Source organism: Erpetoichthys calabaricus, chromosome 7, assembly GCF_900747795.2.
Source record: "Erpetoichthys calabaricus chromosome 7, fErpCal1.3, whole genome shotgun sequence".
Classification (NCBI taxonomy): Eukaryota; Metazoa; Chordata; class Cladistia; order Polypteriformes; family Polypteridae; genus Erpetoichthys; species Erpetoichthys calabaricus.
Window position 1 is genome coordinate 23,307,297 of NC_041400.2, and position 18,671 is coordinate 23,325,967.

The 18,671-nt window shown below is 39.0% G+C and overlaps 1 protein-coding gene across 2 annotated transcripts in view; it reads right to left on the reverse strand.

Annotated features, from left to right (window-relative positions):
• Nucleotides 1–18,671, reverse strand: part of prss12 (serine protease 12) — a 153,114-nt gene that overhangs the window by 42,275 nt on the left and 92,168 nt on the right. For both annotated transcript variants that reach the window (XM_028804991.2, XM_028804990.2), the window contains exon 11: nucleotides 9,778–9,900. In XM_028804991.2, the coding sequence (XP_028660824.1) occupies nucleotides 9,778–9,900 (123 nt within the window). The remainder of the gene's footprint in view (nucleotides 1–9,777; nucleotides 9,901–18,671) is intronic.

Genomic DNA, 18,671 nt, shown 5'->3' on the forward strand with positions numbered 1-18,671 from the left:
CCCTCATTTTAGCCTGCCTTGCAAGCCCAAAGACTTTAATGAGTTCACTGGTTTTGAGCTGTGTGTGCACAGTAAAGTCAAGTCAGGCTTTGATGGGTAGCTCTGGTCATTAAGTAACACCTTCAGTGCAATATTACTATCACATCTTCAGGTGACACAGACAGTTTGAGGCCAAAAAGGTGGAAACATTTGGTAAACAAAGAGCACAAAGTCACTTTCAAGTCAAATCATCTTTATTCTTAAGCTGTCTGAATTAATAACGGTCTTTGCATTCTTAGAAATGAGTGTTGAAACGTTGGCCAGAATATGTTGCCGATATGTCATTTGACCCTCATTCATTGTTAATTGTCATAATTAGGAGACAATTAAGGATGCAAATTCTACAGAAAAGGGTGAGTTCATCAGAAAATAGCAAACGATAGTTAAGAAGATAGAACAAAGGGAATAACTGAAATATTTCTCAGTTTCTAGTGAATGTAAATCTCACACTGCTGTGTTTTTCTAAATGCCAGCTAATGAAAAAATGACTCGGTAATTGTGAAACTCCTCAGAACAAAAACCTGCAACCAAAGGGGTCTCCTAGGATGGAAATTGGAAACCACTGGCCTAGTGTACTTGAGAGCCTGCTTCTGGAATCCCGTGTGCCATTCTGGTCACCAAGCTAAAAAAAGAAATAGCAGCAGTAGAATTAAATGGCATACCCAACTCTGACAGGCTCAGAGACCTGAACCTCTTCAGTCCTGAGCCGAGATGGCAGTGTGGGCACCTAATCCTGGTCTTCAGAATTCTCAAAGGTACAGTCAATGGCGTAGGGGGCGCCATTATTGGCAGAAAGGCTCAGAACAATTCGTGTGTAAGCAGCAGGGTTCGGAAAAATATCACTCATCAATAAAAAAAGTAAAATTCTCAGATTTTTATCCACAAATGCTTCAAAAATAATTTTCAGACTGTCCTTCTGTGACAGCATCAGACAGAGTAGTTGAAATTTATGAGGCAATAACAAAAATAAACATAAACATTACATCGATAATAATTTCTAGGAAGATAAACAACTCATTTACAATTTATGATTTTGTTTTGTCATCAATCCGAATGCGTTCTTGCTCTGCGCAGAAAACATCCCCACCTCTCACTTGTACACTACACTGGTTCTGGTTTTCTCAGCGTAATTATATTAAACTAATCATTAGAACATGGTTTATCAGTGCGTCTATACTATATTCTTGTCTAGTTCATGCTGATAAATAATAATAAGTGAAAAATTATTGCTTTTTCTCTATATATGAATAAATCTATGCAAAATTTATCTTAATTTTTCTCTATACGTCATTTTAATTTTTTATTTAAATAGGTTAACATATTCAGATATGTTAGAAGGTGGCAAATTGAAGCACTGCCTTGCACCAAGCGGCACGAACTCAAGCTTCGCCACTGGCTACAGACAAAGTTGATCTTGCAGAGTTCTTTCAATTCAACAGCGAAATCGCATACACGTGTGGACACTGGTCTTGATTAAGTCGGAGTGCGTTTATGACTGAAGCCAGGAAGCATGTTATCACACAAAGAGTCACAAGCTTCGGAAACAGTTTACCAAATTTTGGAGTTGAAGCGGAAACCTTGACAACTTTTCAAAGTATCGTGATGAGATATCAGGACAGCTTAGTGATTAGCTAATCAAATGAGTCCTGATGGACCGAATGGCCACTTCTCGTATGTTCTTCTGACTACAGGTGGAAAACAGAAAAAAATCGATTAGGCCTTATAATCTTACCAGGTGATAATCACTAAATGGTGTTAAAATGTCACTTAGCAGTAGCTTACTTAACACACACGGTCAAATCTACTCTATATATATATAAAATCCTAAGCCTAAAAGTGCAACAGTGACATTTTTATGTCACGCTTTAAATTGGGCTTATTTTAAAACCTACATATATATATTTGGTATCATTCTTTTCAGAATTTATCAAACTTTAATGTGATGTTGTTAGATTTTCAGATTCTTATTCCGTTTTTAAATTATAAACTAAAAAATATCAAGAACTCATGTCCTGTGAGACGAGATTTAACCACGGCCGGGGCCGGAAATAAAAGACAAAGAGTAGGACAGCTGCTGTACAGGCTTTTAAATGTTTGAAGTGCCGTGTGAGATGCAGATCATGTGGCACAGCAGCAGCAGCAAGCCAGCAGCTGATCGAGCAAAGAGGAGGTTAAAGAAAAACTATTTGTTTCCCATTGAATCACTGTTTAAGAGGGGGTTTCGAAGGAGCGACCCCTTCTTTACAATGTGAGCGGCAGGGACACAAAGTGGCTGGTGGATAGCGCAGGCCTGGGAGGTTGGCGAGCGAAGCAAGTAGGGGGGTTGGCGAGTGAAGCGAGTAGGGGGGAACCCCCTAGTTAACCATATATTTGAGTATTACACTTTGATATAAAGTACCGCTTATCAACTAATTGGGATTCAGGAAAATTAATATAGCAAAATACAAGAAAAATCCAATAGGACAACCTGATGCAGTCTGAAAGAAACCTACACCTTGAGAGATTTTTTTTCCCCAGGAAGTCAAAGCTACACTGGAATGGCTTTGAAACACCAATGTTAATGTCAGATCTCAGTCTTATTGAGAAGTTGTGGCCGGACCTGATAACAGCTGCTCATTCACAATCCCCACGTGACCTGACAGAGCTTGAGCTGTTTTACAAAGAAGAATGAGGAAAAATGTCAGCGTCCAGATGTGCAAAGTTGACACGGACACAAGGCTATCATAGGTGCCAAAGGCGCACCTACTCGATATTGACGTGATGGAGTAGAATATTTATGTGATTATTATATTTTATATTTTTAACTGATATTCCTTATCATATTCATTGTAAATGAACAGGACATTTTTGTTCAATACAATATGAACTTGTGAGGAAAGCTCAGGAGGCGCATCTTAATCTTGGCAGGCTGGGTTCTCATTTTCAGACATGTGGGTAGAACTGGAGAGTGAGTGGTCCTAGAGTCACATCTACGAGGGGCACCGGTAGCCCAATATGTGAAATTCATTTAACATTTTTCTTCTGCCTTCCTTAAATACTAGTGAGGGAAACAGGTTACGTTAGGACCTCGGAGGACAAGAAGCCAGTAAAAAAGTGTCACGTAAGACTCTGTGAGGGCACTAAAGCCAAGGGCTCTGAAGCAAACACCCGGATACCCTGTAGCATTCCAGCATGGCTGTATCAAACTACATTTCCAAATGCATGGATATCCTATTTAACGCACTTGACCGGGAGTGATGTAACATAAACTCAAACTGGAAAGAAACGAAGCTGTCATCAATGGGTTACAGAGCAAAAAGGGCGTAATGAGATTCAAACATATTTTTCTGCCTAGTATTGTCTGTTTCATTTCCTCTTCATTTGCCACAAGGAAAAATCTTTCCATTGCTGAAAATTTAAGAAGAAAGCACTTAGTCTGTTAAAAATGCTCTGATCAAACGCTGAAATTTGTTATCCTTGGATAGCAGCCAGTTGAAAGCGTTATAAGTGAAAATAATCTCATTGCTACAGCAGGTGTCAGTGCAATTTACATAGGAAGTCATCCGAATGGATTTCCGCTGGTTCTCATTACTGTTGGATAAGCTGTACTTTATTACTTATCCTTATGGCAAGAACAACCAGTTCATATGTCCATCTTCCTATTCAGACATCTTAGCCTGCTTAACCTAATGCTGAATTGCAGAGAGCCACCATAAGGTGGGACCCCCACCTAGTCAGGACACTTGTCCATCCTGATCTCACCCACACCACACTCATACCAAGTCAACAGCTTACATGTCAATCCATCTGTTCAGTTTAACATGTAATTCAGGGTTCCAAGGGAGTCAGAGGCTTTCCCAAAATGCCTTGAATGGGACAATACTTCATCACTTCACATTACACTTCCTAATACAAATTTGCTAGGCAGCAAACTAATCAGAAGGGACAAGTCTTGGTTTTGTTAAATGATTTGATGGTAATTTTCTCCAGTATCCCAATCCAGCTGCAGATGAGACACACTGAAGCCTCAGGCTCATTCAGTGACCTGAGACGCTCTGAGGCCCGTAAGATGACGCCCCTTTTCTCTTTAAACCACGCCCTCCTTCTTCTTCTTCTTTCAGCTGCTCCTGTTAGGGGTTGTGACAGTGGATCATCTTCTTCCATATCTTTCTGTCCTCTAGATCTTGTTCTGGTACACCCATCACCTGCATGTCCTCTCTCACCACATCCATAAACCTTCTCTTAGGCCTTCCTCTTTTCCTCTTGCCTGGCAGCTTTATCCTTAGCACCCTTTTCCCAATATACCCAGCATCTCTCCTCTGCATATGTCCAAACCAATGCAATCTCACCTCTCTGACTTTGTCTCCCAACCGTCCAACCTGAGCTGACCCTCTAATGACAGCTGACAGAGATGGGAGTAGATTCATACCTGGTGGCATGGATCGTGGACTATCTTACAGACAGACCTCAGTATGTGCGTCTCGGGAATTGCAGGTCTGACATTGTGGTCAGCAGCACAGGAGCGCCGCAGGGGACTGTGCTTTCTCCAGTCCTGTTCAGCCTATATACATCAGACTTCCAATACAACTCGGAGTCCTGCCACGTGCAAAAGTTTGCTGACAACACTGCTATCGTGGGCTGCATCAGGAGTGGGCAGGAGGAGGAGTATAGGAACCTCATCAAGGACTTTGTTAAATGGTGCGACTCAAACCACCTACACTTGAACACCAGCAAAACCAAGGAGCTGGTGGTGGATTTTAGGAGGCCCAGACCTCTCATGGACCCTGTGATCATCAGAGGTGACTGTGTGCATAGGGAGCAGACCTATAAATACCTGGGAGTGCAGCTGGATGATAAATTGGACTGGACTGCCAATACTGATGCTCTGTGCAAGAGAGGACACAGCCGACTATTCTTCCTTAGATGGCTGGTGTCCTCCAACATCTGCAATAAGATGCTGCAGATGTTCTATCAGACGGTTGTGGCGAGCGCCCTCTTCTATGCGGTGGTGTGCTGGGGAGGCAGCATAAAGAAGAGGGACGCCTCATGCCTGGACAAACTGGTGAGGAAGGCAAGCTCTATTGTAGGTACGGAGCTGGACAGTTTGACATCTGTGGCAGAGCGACGGGCGCTGAGCAGGCTCCTGTCAATCATGGAGAATCCACTGCATCCACTAAACCAGTGGTGGGCAAAGTCAATCCTGGAGGGGTTTAAACGGTTACATTATACAAAGTTATTGATTGTTATACCTGCCTCGCACTCTCCACCTTGCACTTTTTAACTTGCACTGTGTTTTTGTCACTCTTTAATTAATATTGTTTTTATCAGTATGCTGCTGCTGGAGTATGAGAATTTCCCCTTGAGGATTAATAAAGTATCTATCTATCTAATGTCCTCATTTATAATCTCCGTCATTATCAGGCCTCAGAGCAAAACATTTACTTAAACATGACATTACCTTATACAGGTCGTACCATTCAAACACTACAGACTTTGTGTTTTAAAAGTAACACTTACAAGTAAGACTTACTTATTTGCTGTTGTATTATTACCTGCAATAAGAAACTGTCTAACTTTATTAGGCTGGATTAGATAATCCCATGAGGAAATTCAAAAATAAAGGTAAAAAATAGATAGAGATAGATTTTTGTGTCGAGAATGCTATTGTAAAGTAATAGGGACTGAAAGTTTATGTGAGGACAACTTTGACATACAATACAATACAATTTATTTTTGTATAGATCAAAATCACACAAGAAGTGCCGAGCTTTAACAGGCCCTGCCACTTGACAGCCCCCCAGCCTTGACTCTCTAAGAAGACAAGGAAAAACTCCCAAAAAAAACCCTTGTAGGGAAAAAATGGAAGAAACCTTGGAAAGGCAGTTCAAAAAGAGAGACCCCTTACCAGGTAGGTTGAGCATTCAGTGGGTGTCAAAAAAGAAGGGGCTCAATACAATACAATACACAGAATAGAACACAAGTAATCCTCAATACAATATAATAGTGCAATAGAAATATTACAAGTACAGAGCAGAATTCAACAGGAGATGAGATCACATAACACGATTTGGATTTGTATATAAACAGGCAAAAGTCTTCCATCTTTCCAGAATAAATGAATGCTTGCGTAATTAGCTTCTCTTCGCAGTCTTCAGTGCCTGGGGTGTGCAGATCTGTCCAGAAGCTACACTACAGCTGGATACGTCTCCATCCAGTCATCCTTTCTGTTTCCCCCTCACTCTTATACACTCTTATATACTCACCCTGTGCAGCAGTAATGAGCAAAATAGTTTGTGTGAAACCAAATTTACAAGTGAAACTTGGTGTTTGGCAAAGATAAATCCGCAAAATAAATTGCATTTCACTTCTAGCGAAGTTTGTGCCATTCACAATGTAAGAAAAGCTTTTAGTGACAGCAGGCGCTTTCGAGCATTAACACCATTTGAGTCTGTCAATTAGTATCTAAGTAAAAATCTTGAGTGAAAAAAAAAAAAACAAAAATCACCAGAAGATCCTCAACTTGGATAAGGTGGATGCTACATAATGGCAGGAAACAGGGGGTTAACAACGACGACTGTCCATGCAGTACTCAGGTGTTGTACCGTGTTAGCCATTGTGAATGTAGTGAGAAATCAAGCTAGAAAGATTACAATATGCAAGCTTTTACATCTTGTCTGAAGAAGGGGCCTGAGTTGCCTCATCAGCTTGCATATTGTAATCTTTCTAGTTAGCCAATAAAAGGTTTCATTTTGCTTGACTTCTCACGACTGTCCATGCAGTTAGTTTTCCTTTGTTAGAATCCCAGTGATGCACACAATGGTGTGTTTTATTGTGTCTTTGTGTGTAACATGTGGTGTGAATAAGAGGCCTGAACAGAACTGATCTGACGACAGTGGTAGGAAACACACACTTTATAAAGCTGTAGAAACAAACTCACGTAAACACAGAAGTGTGAAGAAGGCTTAGGGAGCACCCAGAAAAACCCTTTTAATGCCAAAAAACACTCAAAAGTAAGAAACTGTATGCAAATCAAAACCTTCCTCTTTCTCTCTTCATTATTGCTTAGCGTCACATTCAGATGAAATTTACCCAGGTGACAGTTTTTCTTAGGCAAAATGTGACAAGTAATCTCAAATGTGCTTTTTGTTATAAAAAGTGTGTTGTTCTAAATAAGAATATAAGAACAAGACCAAAAGTCTCCATCTCACTGTACCAGCTTTTCTCCTGAATGTCAAATAGGCTGCCATCCCACCTCTTCTAAGTCTGCTGGATCAGACGTTGCTCGTTGTTGGCTTGATGGGCCCAAGATTTACAGGACCTCTAGCAGAACCTGGCATCAGCGCACTTCAGAGCCTTAGGAAGCATTTAAAGAGCTCAGGCTCCAATGGCGTCTCCAGTCCACCTACCTTAATAAAGAGGCAAAACATTCGTACTCTTCCCCCTTGGGAAATGAAGGTGCAGATCACTGGCCTCCTAACTGTGAATGGACAATCTGTTTTCAGCTTTACCCGCATGGATCCCTGTGATGGACCCCGTCAGCTGGGTGATCCTTTGGGCTTAATGGACAAAGCAGAGAACTGGGAATTTCCAGCCCTTCCTGTACTGTCACCTTTGGGCACTTGACTGACAGGGTGCTACTGTCTGTCTGTGTCTGTCTATCCTGTCACTGAGAGCCTCGGGCCTCGTTTCTAAAGACAGGATGCTCTGCTTCTAGAGTGTAATCAGTGACTACCCTTATAAATGTCTTTTTAGTGTTTTACTAGCTTTTCATGAGGTTGGAGTAATGAATATTTTTGTTTTGTATGTCAAATAACATTTCTCACCTAGTTTATTCATTTTTACATGTTCTAGTAAAAAGTGCACTTTACTATTACTACAGATATCATTAATAATCTGTAACACCATTTTGTTTATTTTGAAGATTGGCACCATTTCCTGAACTTCATTGCCAGGACGTTGCTCGTAATGGTCAGGGCGTGTGATCTCGACATCAGCTACATGACAGTTTAAATACCAGCACAATGCTTTACTGATCGTCCATGATTTGGATTCAACCCTCTAAAAAATGTTTAATACATGTCTCGATTAGTATTTCAGCTTACCATCCTTTGCTTTTCTTCTCGACTACAATTTCTGGTTAATATTCTGATTCTTGGTGAATTGTGTTTTTTATCATCTCAGTTATGAGTCTGCTTTCATTTTTTTGACTTTCCTTCCCTTACAATAGACAGATACGTGATAAAGTGTGAAAGACAGATAGATAGATAGATAGATAGATAGATAGATAGATAGATAGATAGATAGATAGATAGATAGATAGATAGATAGATAGATAGATAGATAGATAGATAGATAGATAGATAGATAGATATTTACATTTCTTTATAATTTAATGTATTAATGTATCAAAATACTCTAAAGGGAAGTAGCGAGTTTAGTGTCATTCTAGCTTGCAAGCTAAAGCGTTAAAAACCAGAGCATTAAAAAAGGAAAATCTTAAAAAGCAAAAATCAATAAATAAATTATTGACCCCAATGCAACACAAATTAATAAATGGTATATTGCAACACAAAAAGAAGGCAGAAACTGGGAAATAATAGTTTGCTTAATGAAAGAAAATGTTCAGTTAAAAGCAGATGATGGCCAAAATGAACATTCATAGTTACAGGGTCTACAAGACTGAATTTGAGGAGCACCTTTTCTTTCTAATTAGCAGACACATTAGCAGTCCACTTTATCATTCAGTGTCATCTGTGGGTGTGTGTGTGGGTGTGTGTGTGTGTACGTGGCTTGACACTAATTGTCACTATCCAGATACAATTAAGAGAACAAACTTCATAGAAAACGCTGAATGAAAAGAAAACTGTAAAAGAAAGTTAGCAATTTAAAGTTATGCCAAACAAAAATGCTAATTTTTGAACTTCTTCTAAATGTAAATTTCATACTAGCACACTTTCTTTAATGAAAAATAATAGAAGAAACAGACTGGCCTAATTGACCTAATAATTAGGTCCATTAGATGCCAGCCTGACCCACTGATTTATGAAAGTGGTTGCAATAAAAACCTTCAGCCACAGTGGTGCACCAGGACAGAACTTGAGAACCAATGGTTGAGACAGAGACACAGATAGATAGATAGATAGATAGATAGATAGATAGATAGATAGATAGATAGATAGATAGATAGATAGATAGATAGATAGATAGATAGATAGATAGATAGATAGATAGATAGATAGATAGATAGATAGATAGATAGATAGATAGATAGATAGATAGATAGATAGATAGATAAACAGAAAGGATGCTATATTAGAGTAGACAGATTTCTTTTTTTTTTTGTTCTTTATTTCGCCTTATACAATTTCTTGTATTAGGAATTTGTTCGTTTTTGCATACCCCTTGGGGTCAGAGTGCAGTGCCAGCCATTGTGCAGCACCCCTGGAGCAATTACAGGTTAAGGGTCTTGCTCAAGGGCCCAGTAGAGTAGGATCTCTTTTGGCAGTGATGGGGATTTGAACTGCCAACCTTCTGGATACCAGTACAGATCCTTAGCCTCAGAGCTACCACTCCGCCCCATGAGTGCCTCTAAAACTGCCTCTTAAAACATTTTACTGAAGAAGCCCCACAGTGACTTTGTCGAAGTGTCATCCTGATTATGCCGCCTTACAAATGCACTGTTTATATAGCAGATAAGTCCTAAGATGATGTGTCTGCTAATGAGCTGTTTAGTGTTATGTCAGTAAGTTAAAAGCTGACCTTTTAAAGCAGTGTGCAGCAGTCAAGGTCCAGCAGCTGCCAATTAGTGTTGCTCCACACACCAGCCTTCCATCCCCATGAGCACTTCTGAGTCGAATGGCTGCCTGCCAGGGCCACCCACCTCTGAAAGTCACAAAGAAGAGATGCCATGAAGATTTATAACAGTTTGACGACAGGGAAGAAGAAAATGACAAGAGAATCAGAATACAATAATAAGTTTCATTCAGCAACAAAAACATGTTTTTCATAGAGTCACACAATCATCCTTCTTTCATATAAAGATTTTATCAATGTTTAGAAGCAGCCTGTTTTACTAGACTCCTTATGATATTCAGAACGTTTCCACACCAATTTATGGTTATTTTATACTGTTAAAACAGTTAATGTATGAAAGAGAGTGCCCACTAGTGCGCAGCAATGAAGCAGAGGCAGCCCAAGTTAGTCTTAAATGGCTATTGATTCTGTCCTCAGTCAGTGAGTCCTCATGTAAGTTGGCAACATCCAGTGGCGCTTCTCTTCAAGGGCACCCATGACAAAAAAAACATAGTCCCCTCTGTACCCCCCCACTCATAATGCATAGGCTTTCTTGGTCTGATACAGTATATACGGGCAAAATGTTTTATGCACTGGGAACAGTCAGAACACAAATAAAACACATTTTCTTGTTGAACTCTTAAGGTGGGCACATAGGTCAAGTCAAGTTGGTGAAAAATGACATAAAAACAACAAGCAACTCATTAAATAAGGGTTAGTTGAATATTTTAAAACTACAGTGTTTTTATTTTCCATGAGTAAGTTAGCCAATTCTAACGAGTCTCGTTATTTAACAGCTTATTACGCGAGCTGGCGGCTAACATTGTGATAGACAACACAGCAGAACAGCAGTAAGTTATGGTGAGCTGTTAAAGTTGAGTAAAATGTTTTTGACCATTTATTTTGCACAATAAGAATTAAAAAAATATATTTTACATAAAGACAATTACCTGTTCTTAAGATGTGTAAGTATAAGCAGAGCAGATATACACTGAAAACATATTTCATCAGCTTTGAATTGTAATGCTACGATAATGTTAACTAAGAATTTCTTGTGACATTTGGCTTAGCAGTTGTTTTTGCTTTCCAAAATAAAGAGAAAAAATGACACAATGTACTTCTTTATTAAAAAAAGAAAGATGAGGAGGAGAAAATCCATTCAGTACCAGAGACAGCAAAGAGAGTAAGAAGACTGGTCAGCTGGAGAGCCGGATGGTTTGTAGTGAAGTGGCACAGAACAGAGAGAGACTGGGAGTGAAACTGAGGGTGAGACGCAGACAGAGGGGTCATGTGCTTCTACCTGCACTGCTCCACCAGTAGATGTGTTTCTAAGTGTTTGTTTGTCCTAATCTGCAGATATCAGAAACTGCAGAGATGATCCACCGATGCAGCCAGTTTTGAAACTACACCCAAAGACTCGGATAGGAGACAGGAGAAGAAGATTCAAGGTGGTCTGGTACAGTATTCACCCCTGGCTTGAATACTCAAAAAATTTGGGCTCTGCATATTGTGACATCTGCAGAGACTTTAGCCCTCCCGACAGCTCCGAGACTATTAGACTCACCCTCAGGATTTCCCACCTGGAAAAAAGCGACTTACAAAGAGAGGGGATTTGCAGTGCATGGAAAGTCTGAACGGCATAAACAGGCAATGATTGCATGGAGGGACTATCAGGTGGCAGTGAAAAATAATGGCACCTCTGCTAAATGCCTTAAACCCAAACAAACAGGTTAAAGAAAATTGAAATTATATTAAAACAATAAGCAAAGTACTACGAGGGGGAGGCACGCTGAAGTTAGAAAATGGGATTTATTAGAAAATGGGCCGAACCTTAACAAAACTGCTACTGCCATTTCTCAATGTCGTCTCCACCCTTCTCAATGCACTTGACTGGCAGTGCCAGGATTCCAGCAGAATAAAAGGTTTTGCCTTGTCGTGAACCCGAGTTATTGTCGAATGCTACATGTCAAGGGGTACTACAATCACTAATGCCAGTTACTGTGTCTTGCTGGAGACCAATGTGAGGCCTGCTATTCAATCCAAGAAGTGCGGACTGCTGTCTCAAGGAGTCCTTTTGCTGCAAGACAATAAACACACTGCTGAGGACACCGAGGCTTATCTGGAGTAACTGAAGTCTGAGGTATTGCCACATCCTCCTTATTCACCAGATTTGGCACCCTGGGATTTCCACGTTTTTTGGACTGCTAAAAAAACATCTGGGTGGTCGTCGATTCAAGACAGATGACAACGTGAAGAAAGTGGTGCACGAGTGGTTGAGGGGACAAGACAAAACCTTTTATTCTGCTGGAATCCAGGCAGGTGGCGCAAGTGCATTGAGAAGGGTGGAGACGACATTGAGAAATGACATTACCAGTTTTGTGAAGGTTCGCTCCATTTTCTAATAAATCCCATTTTCTAACTTTAGCTTGACTCCCCCACGTATTAATTACAGCCACACAAAACAGTGCACATAGAGGACATGACGAGTCAGCAAGAATCTGAAAATAAAGGAAACTTTGTGGCCATTCTGGAAACATTTGCTAAGCATGACAAGTATTCATAATGCAGAGCACACCAGCAAAGTACTTCAGAATGAGGTGCTGAGGTGTTTGGCAGACATGGTCAGAACACAACTAATAGAAGAAGTGAACGAGAGGGACGTTTTTATGGCTGATGAAACAAAAGACGCTAAAAAATAGAACAGATATCTCAGGTACTTGGGTCCTACTTCAGCGGAGCTGTCCATGAGAGTTTCCTCCTCTTTGAATCAGCTAAGCAACTACAGGCAGCAGGACTGTCTGACAAACTTGTACACATACTAGAACGTTGTGGTCTTGAATACAGAGACAACTTAGTTGCCTGCAAGAGTATCATGGAGCCTCCATCATGAGTGGCAAGTATTCAGGAGTCCAAGTTCATGTTAAAATGAAAGCCAAACATGCTTTTTATGTCCATTGCAGTGCACATTGTCTACATTTAGTTTGAGTGGATACAGTCTTTTTTACCCAGAATTCCAGAATTGTGGACACCTTTCCAGAGACACAAATCAGGAGAGCTTGTTGTTAGTAATTATGAGCAATTCACCATTCCTTACTGAATCAACTTTAAACTAAAGACAGGATATAAATGGAAAATATTTTCTGCACAGCTTGATGACATACACCCAAAGGTTTTAGGAATTGCGTTATGGTAGAATAATATATTGTGGATTCTCGCCAAATGGAAAGAGGCGTCAAGACCCAAAGTCTCAACTATAAATTTTTGAAGGGTTATGGGTAAGCGATCTGCAGCCATATTCCCTTAGGGATACAAACTAAACCAGCACACCGTACCAGGGAGCAGCCCCGGTCTGTTAGCACATAATTAGGAGCCTTCATCAAGACGTGACCTAAACTTCCTACATATAGAGACGTTTTCATTTCCATTTCTCCCTTTGTTTAAACCTAAAGGTTCAGATGTTTTAAATATTTTTTTGTGGAAAGTCAAGTCCTTGGGATCCAGCCATTAAATTCTTTCAAATTAACATCTCTCTTCATATTTCTGATTTACTTTCCTACCTAGTTGAAAAATTCCTATTGAAAATGCTGCTTTTTGCTTTTCTTGTTTTGGTTTCAAAACATCAACCAGTAATAACAATAAGCAACGTCCACTGCGCCAGTACCCCGAGTTACAACAATAGGTATGCAAATGTGCAAGTTAGGAAGACCCTTTCTTCCCCATTATAAAATAATAAACATACCCGCCAAGTACGTTTTCTTTGTGGATTGCATACCGGCTACCAGGTTCATGGAATTCTTTAGGTAACGGTACATCGCGAGTTTCAGTTCTTGGAGTTGTATTTTTGCTTGACAGGATTCCTCCATTTTGTTTTCCATGCCTCTTTGCGTTTCCTATCATCTGTGCCTACCCTAGGAAGCATTGCTTTCTGACACATAAAATGTCAGACGTCGTGAGATTTTAAAAGATTTGTTAAGAAGATTCTGGATAAAGAGCTTTAATATACACTACAATACAATTTATTTTTGTATAGTCCAAAATCACACAAGAAGTGCTACAATGGGCTTTAACAGGCCCTGCCTCTTGACAGCCCCCCAGCCTTGACTTTAATATGTGTGTTGTGACTTCTGAATGGCCAACTCAAGAAACAAGATTACGAAAGATACAGCATTTTTATTTAGAAGCACTCACTGTGTGGAGTCTGCACATTTTCCCCATCCATCCATCCAACTCCTAAACCCACCTAGTAGTGTATTGTGTAAAATCTGGGCAAGCAGCACTGAATGGCAGGTAGGAACCAAATAAAAACAAATAAACAGCCCCCTGTTTGTGTATGGGGTTGTGTCCAAGTACTCCATTTTGTTTCCCAAGACACAAAAGCATCTGATTTGACCAGGTATGGATGAGCATGAATGTCAAGCGTGCTCTGTGGCGGGCTGTGGCGCAATCCAACGTTGATTCTTTCCTTAATCCCAAAGCTTCCAGCCCAGGCTTCACCTTCCAAACATCTTGAATTTAAACACTAGATATGTGAATGGGTTCTGAAAACAGAAGGATTGATCTAACACAGAGGCTCTCAAACTCAGTCCTGGGGTCCCACTGTAGTTGCAATTAGCTTCTGTTTTTAACCCTTTAGGCCCTGACATCCTTTTACTAGTATATGCAGCCATTTTTGTAAAGCACAGGCGCGTTTGCAGCCGTTGGAAGAGGGCGAGCTACTATTAGGGCAGACTGGAGGGAGGCAGCAGTTGCTTTGGGTGCTGCCAGGTGGCATACAGTCCACGAAACACGCAAGTGAAAATGGACACTTCCAGACTGTGCGCACCAAATAGTAAGTAGCTCCATGTTCAATTTTATTTCCTCAAGAAGATTGAAGTATTTGGCAGCTATTGTATAATAACAGTGATTATTTTTTGTATTTTCACTTTTGAGCTTCCTAGACACCCCAAAAATAGAATATCTTGCAAAATATTTTTTCTCATAAAAACAGAAAGTCCACGGCTGACAGGGTTAATTGGTCTCCTGAGCTAATTCAGGGAACTGTTATTTCCCAGATTCCATGTTTTGGGAATAATGTTGAAATTAGAAAACTAAGTTTGGTAAAAAAAAAATTGTACTACGCAGTTACATGAGAATATTTTTTTCTTAACAATATTTTCATCTATATTTTCATTCTACTTTTCCAGGTGTTCTAATCGTTTAACTAATATGTTATTTACTAATTAGTGGGTCTGATGTTAAAGTAGTTGCAGCCTTTCATGATTCAGTGTTGTTTGCCTTGGTGTCTGCTCTGCTTGTTTTTAACTGTTATTATTATTAAGATACAATAAAGGGAGCAAACTGCACAGAGAAAGGGCAAAATATAATGAAATCAACAAAAGAGAGTTAAGCATTTAAATCAATAGCAAAAACAGAAATATTTTTAAATGTCTTATAAATGTAAAATCATGCTAGTATACTTTTCTGAATGTAGGATAAGAGAAGAGCAAATACCAGCTATTTAAATGAGACCAGCGTTATCAGGTGTTGTCACTGATCAGGAATCTGGCTGGAACAAAAACCTGCAGCCACAGGGGGTCCCCCCAGGACCAAGTTTGAGAACCCCTGAGGTAACATTCTCCGATTCACTCAATCCAACTCTGGTATGTGCTGAGTGTCAATCAGGAAACAAGTGTGTGCAGGGCCCAGTCCACCATTGGGACCACTCAAGCTGTCATCCGCATTGGGACACTCGGTAGTACCACACTCATCTGTGAGATGTGGAAGGAAAACCGGAGTACTCAGAGAAAAACTACACAGATGGGAAGAACTGGCAAACTCCAAAGAGAGAGAGAAAAAGCTGGACGAGGATTCAAACGTTCAGCCCAACAAATTTGCCAATCCCATTCCAATAGGTTCTCCAAAAAAATAACAAGTCAAGATTTAAGAATCTTACTCTCTACCACACTATTTGGTCATTTTTTTCCATGTGTTTATCTATAATTATTTGTGCAAAAAAAACTAAACTTTCTAACATTTGTGTGAAATTTAACCTTAACCATGTCTTTGTGTTGTTGTTGAAGAATTTATTTTAAAACAATAGCATGAATCCACTGTATAAATTACTTTCATACTTTTAAAATCTTCAATCATGTCACCTCTCATTGCTTAAACTAAAAAGGCTCAACTCCTTCAATCTCCTCTCAGAGCTCAGACCTGCCCGTCCTTAAATCAGCCATGTTCGTCTCCATTGGACTTTCTTACTTATATCAAAACTAGGGATGCTCCGAATGACTGGAACACAATCGTAATCGGCTGATATTCACTTGGTGATCAGTAAAAAGCCAAAACCAATATTTTCTGCTCCTGCTTTTCTAAGCTTTATGGTCATTTAGTTGTAATGCCCCTTTACACAATGTAATACAGTAGTTGAGCCAAGGGGAGCGTCCTTTTTTCTTTTGCAGCCAACATCCTGCAGTGTAAACAAAGAGCAGCGAGTGAAGGCTTGTTTTATGAGTGAATGACAGGTGACTAGTACATTAGCCTTTCTGTTAAAGAAAGTGGAGTAATAAACTGAAAAAAGTAATCGGTGAAGCCATCCTGTGCAAGTAGACAAACGGCAAGAAAACAGTAAGGAATTCATACCTTTATTTTGCCCTTTAAATTAAAACGGACATCACTTGAGTATGGACAGCGAGCTTGTTTAAAATGCAGGAGCTTACACTTTTAATTGGAAAAGGAAAAGATAAAGAAGAATTTGGAATTGCTGATTAGTTAACAATAGACATTTCTTAAAGAGTTTATTATTTGTTGTTGTGTGTCATAGAGCATAGGTTTTGGTAAGAAACAAGTACTACATAATTAAAATGATAATCCATATTTTATAATTATACTTCAAGAATTATGACTAGGTGATCACTGAAGGAAAAAGAACACCTGTATGAATATAATAAATGTATATTTTAAGAGTAAAGAGCTGTAGTGCAATAAATAATTTAATGATTAAAGCCTATAAGTGCAAGTATATTTACATTTAAGCAGTGTCTAATTGCCAGTATTAATGAATCGATTGTGTGAGAATATACATTCATGTATATATATCTATACAAGCAACATAAGGTAAACGGTATATTACAAATATAATTTTTGGGCGGAATATTCCTTAAATGATTTTCCTTGCATCCTTCTGCTTCTTCTCTGGCGGGATTTCTGAAAGGTGCTATATGGAAGGTTTAGCTTTGTGATGTGACATGTGAGAGTAAAGGTGCTATAAAATCTGTAGATGACTGTGACGACTTCATTAAGACTTCAGAGTTCAAATACTTGGTGCAATTAATATTCACATATTTAGGCTCAAAAAAGTAGACTGTCTCAAAAAAAATCAACCAAGGAGTTTCTTCAAAGGGCTTATTTTTCAAGCCCAAAAGGTGGAACTGAGAAGTGGAGGCTCCATCTGTGCTCACCTGAGCAGCAAAGGTGGGGCGATAACACTGGGGGTCCAAAGGCAACCAGCAGCTGGTCCAACGAACCCTGCACAAACTGCCAAAAAAAAGATGCTTCTAGATTAGAAATTGCAATTAATTTGAAAGACGGATGGATGGAAATTACTCAGGTCATTTAAATGCTTATTATATTATACCAGTAACAGCGCCCTGCCTGATAACATGCAGTGAATACACTTGACTTATAGTTTTCCTCCTCTTTCTCTGTACGTTTACCATGCGTTTGCTCAGAGGTTGATGTGCTTTCTGCTTCCTGAGCAGCTCTTCTTTTCTCCACCCTAGCGGCCCACTTCTTCTCTTCTTTCGTCGGCATCTTTTCGCATTAAAACTGATCAAGTCAGTGTTTGTGTTCCAATTACTTAGTACGTTTTCTTTAATTTTTCACCTAAGCTGGCACTTAAGTCTTCAATCTGCTTCAAGAATGATTTAAGATATGAAGAGGTAGAGGAAGTGATGGTGAAGGTGGTAGGGATGAGAATGGCGCCTGTACACATGTGCCACACAGCCGCCTTGCTGGCCTTTGCTAAGCGTTGATTCTAAAATAAAATAAAATAAAAATAAAAAGAGGAATAACCTTGCAGGTCAATCATCACCCCGAAAGCATATAGTAGAGGTTACGTAGTATATGTGTACCATATTTCAGGTCAATAGGTCAAACAATTTGTGAGCTACAGGTGATTTACAATCCTGGACAGACAAGCGAACAGCTACGGTAGCGTATTATATATAAAGATATATATATATATATACATATACAGTATATACATATATATATATATATATACATATATATATATATATATACATATATATATATATATATATATATATATATATATATATATATATATATATATATATATATATATATATATATATATATATATATATATATATATATATACATATATATTTGTTGTTAGAGAAATGGTGAAAACTACTTTTTTTAATTAAGCCTTGCAGGTACATTACAGAAAAAATTGAACAATATGACAGCTTGTAATTATGAGAAGCATTTAATTTTCTTTTATGCTATATGTATTATGGATAAATATTTTAGTACCTGTTTTATTAGTTAAAGTATGTATTTTAAAGATATTATATTTATTTCGGTATTTTATGATCACTGAACAATATGCCTAAAGAATTTCATTTTATTAATAAAAAATGAACAGTTAACACCTGTTGTCTTTAGTTCAATTATAAAAATACACTTTAAGATAGGACATAAGACTTCTGTGTGTCTGTTTATGTAGGACCCTAATGTAAAAAGTTTTTTAAAGCGATAAAGAAATAAAAACGTAATCTGTATCAAAATCGGCCAATCAAGTAATGTTAAAATCGGTGGGCAGTATCAGCCTTAAAAAAACTTTTATTTTTATT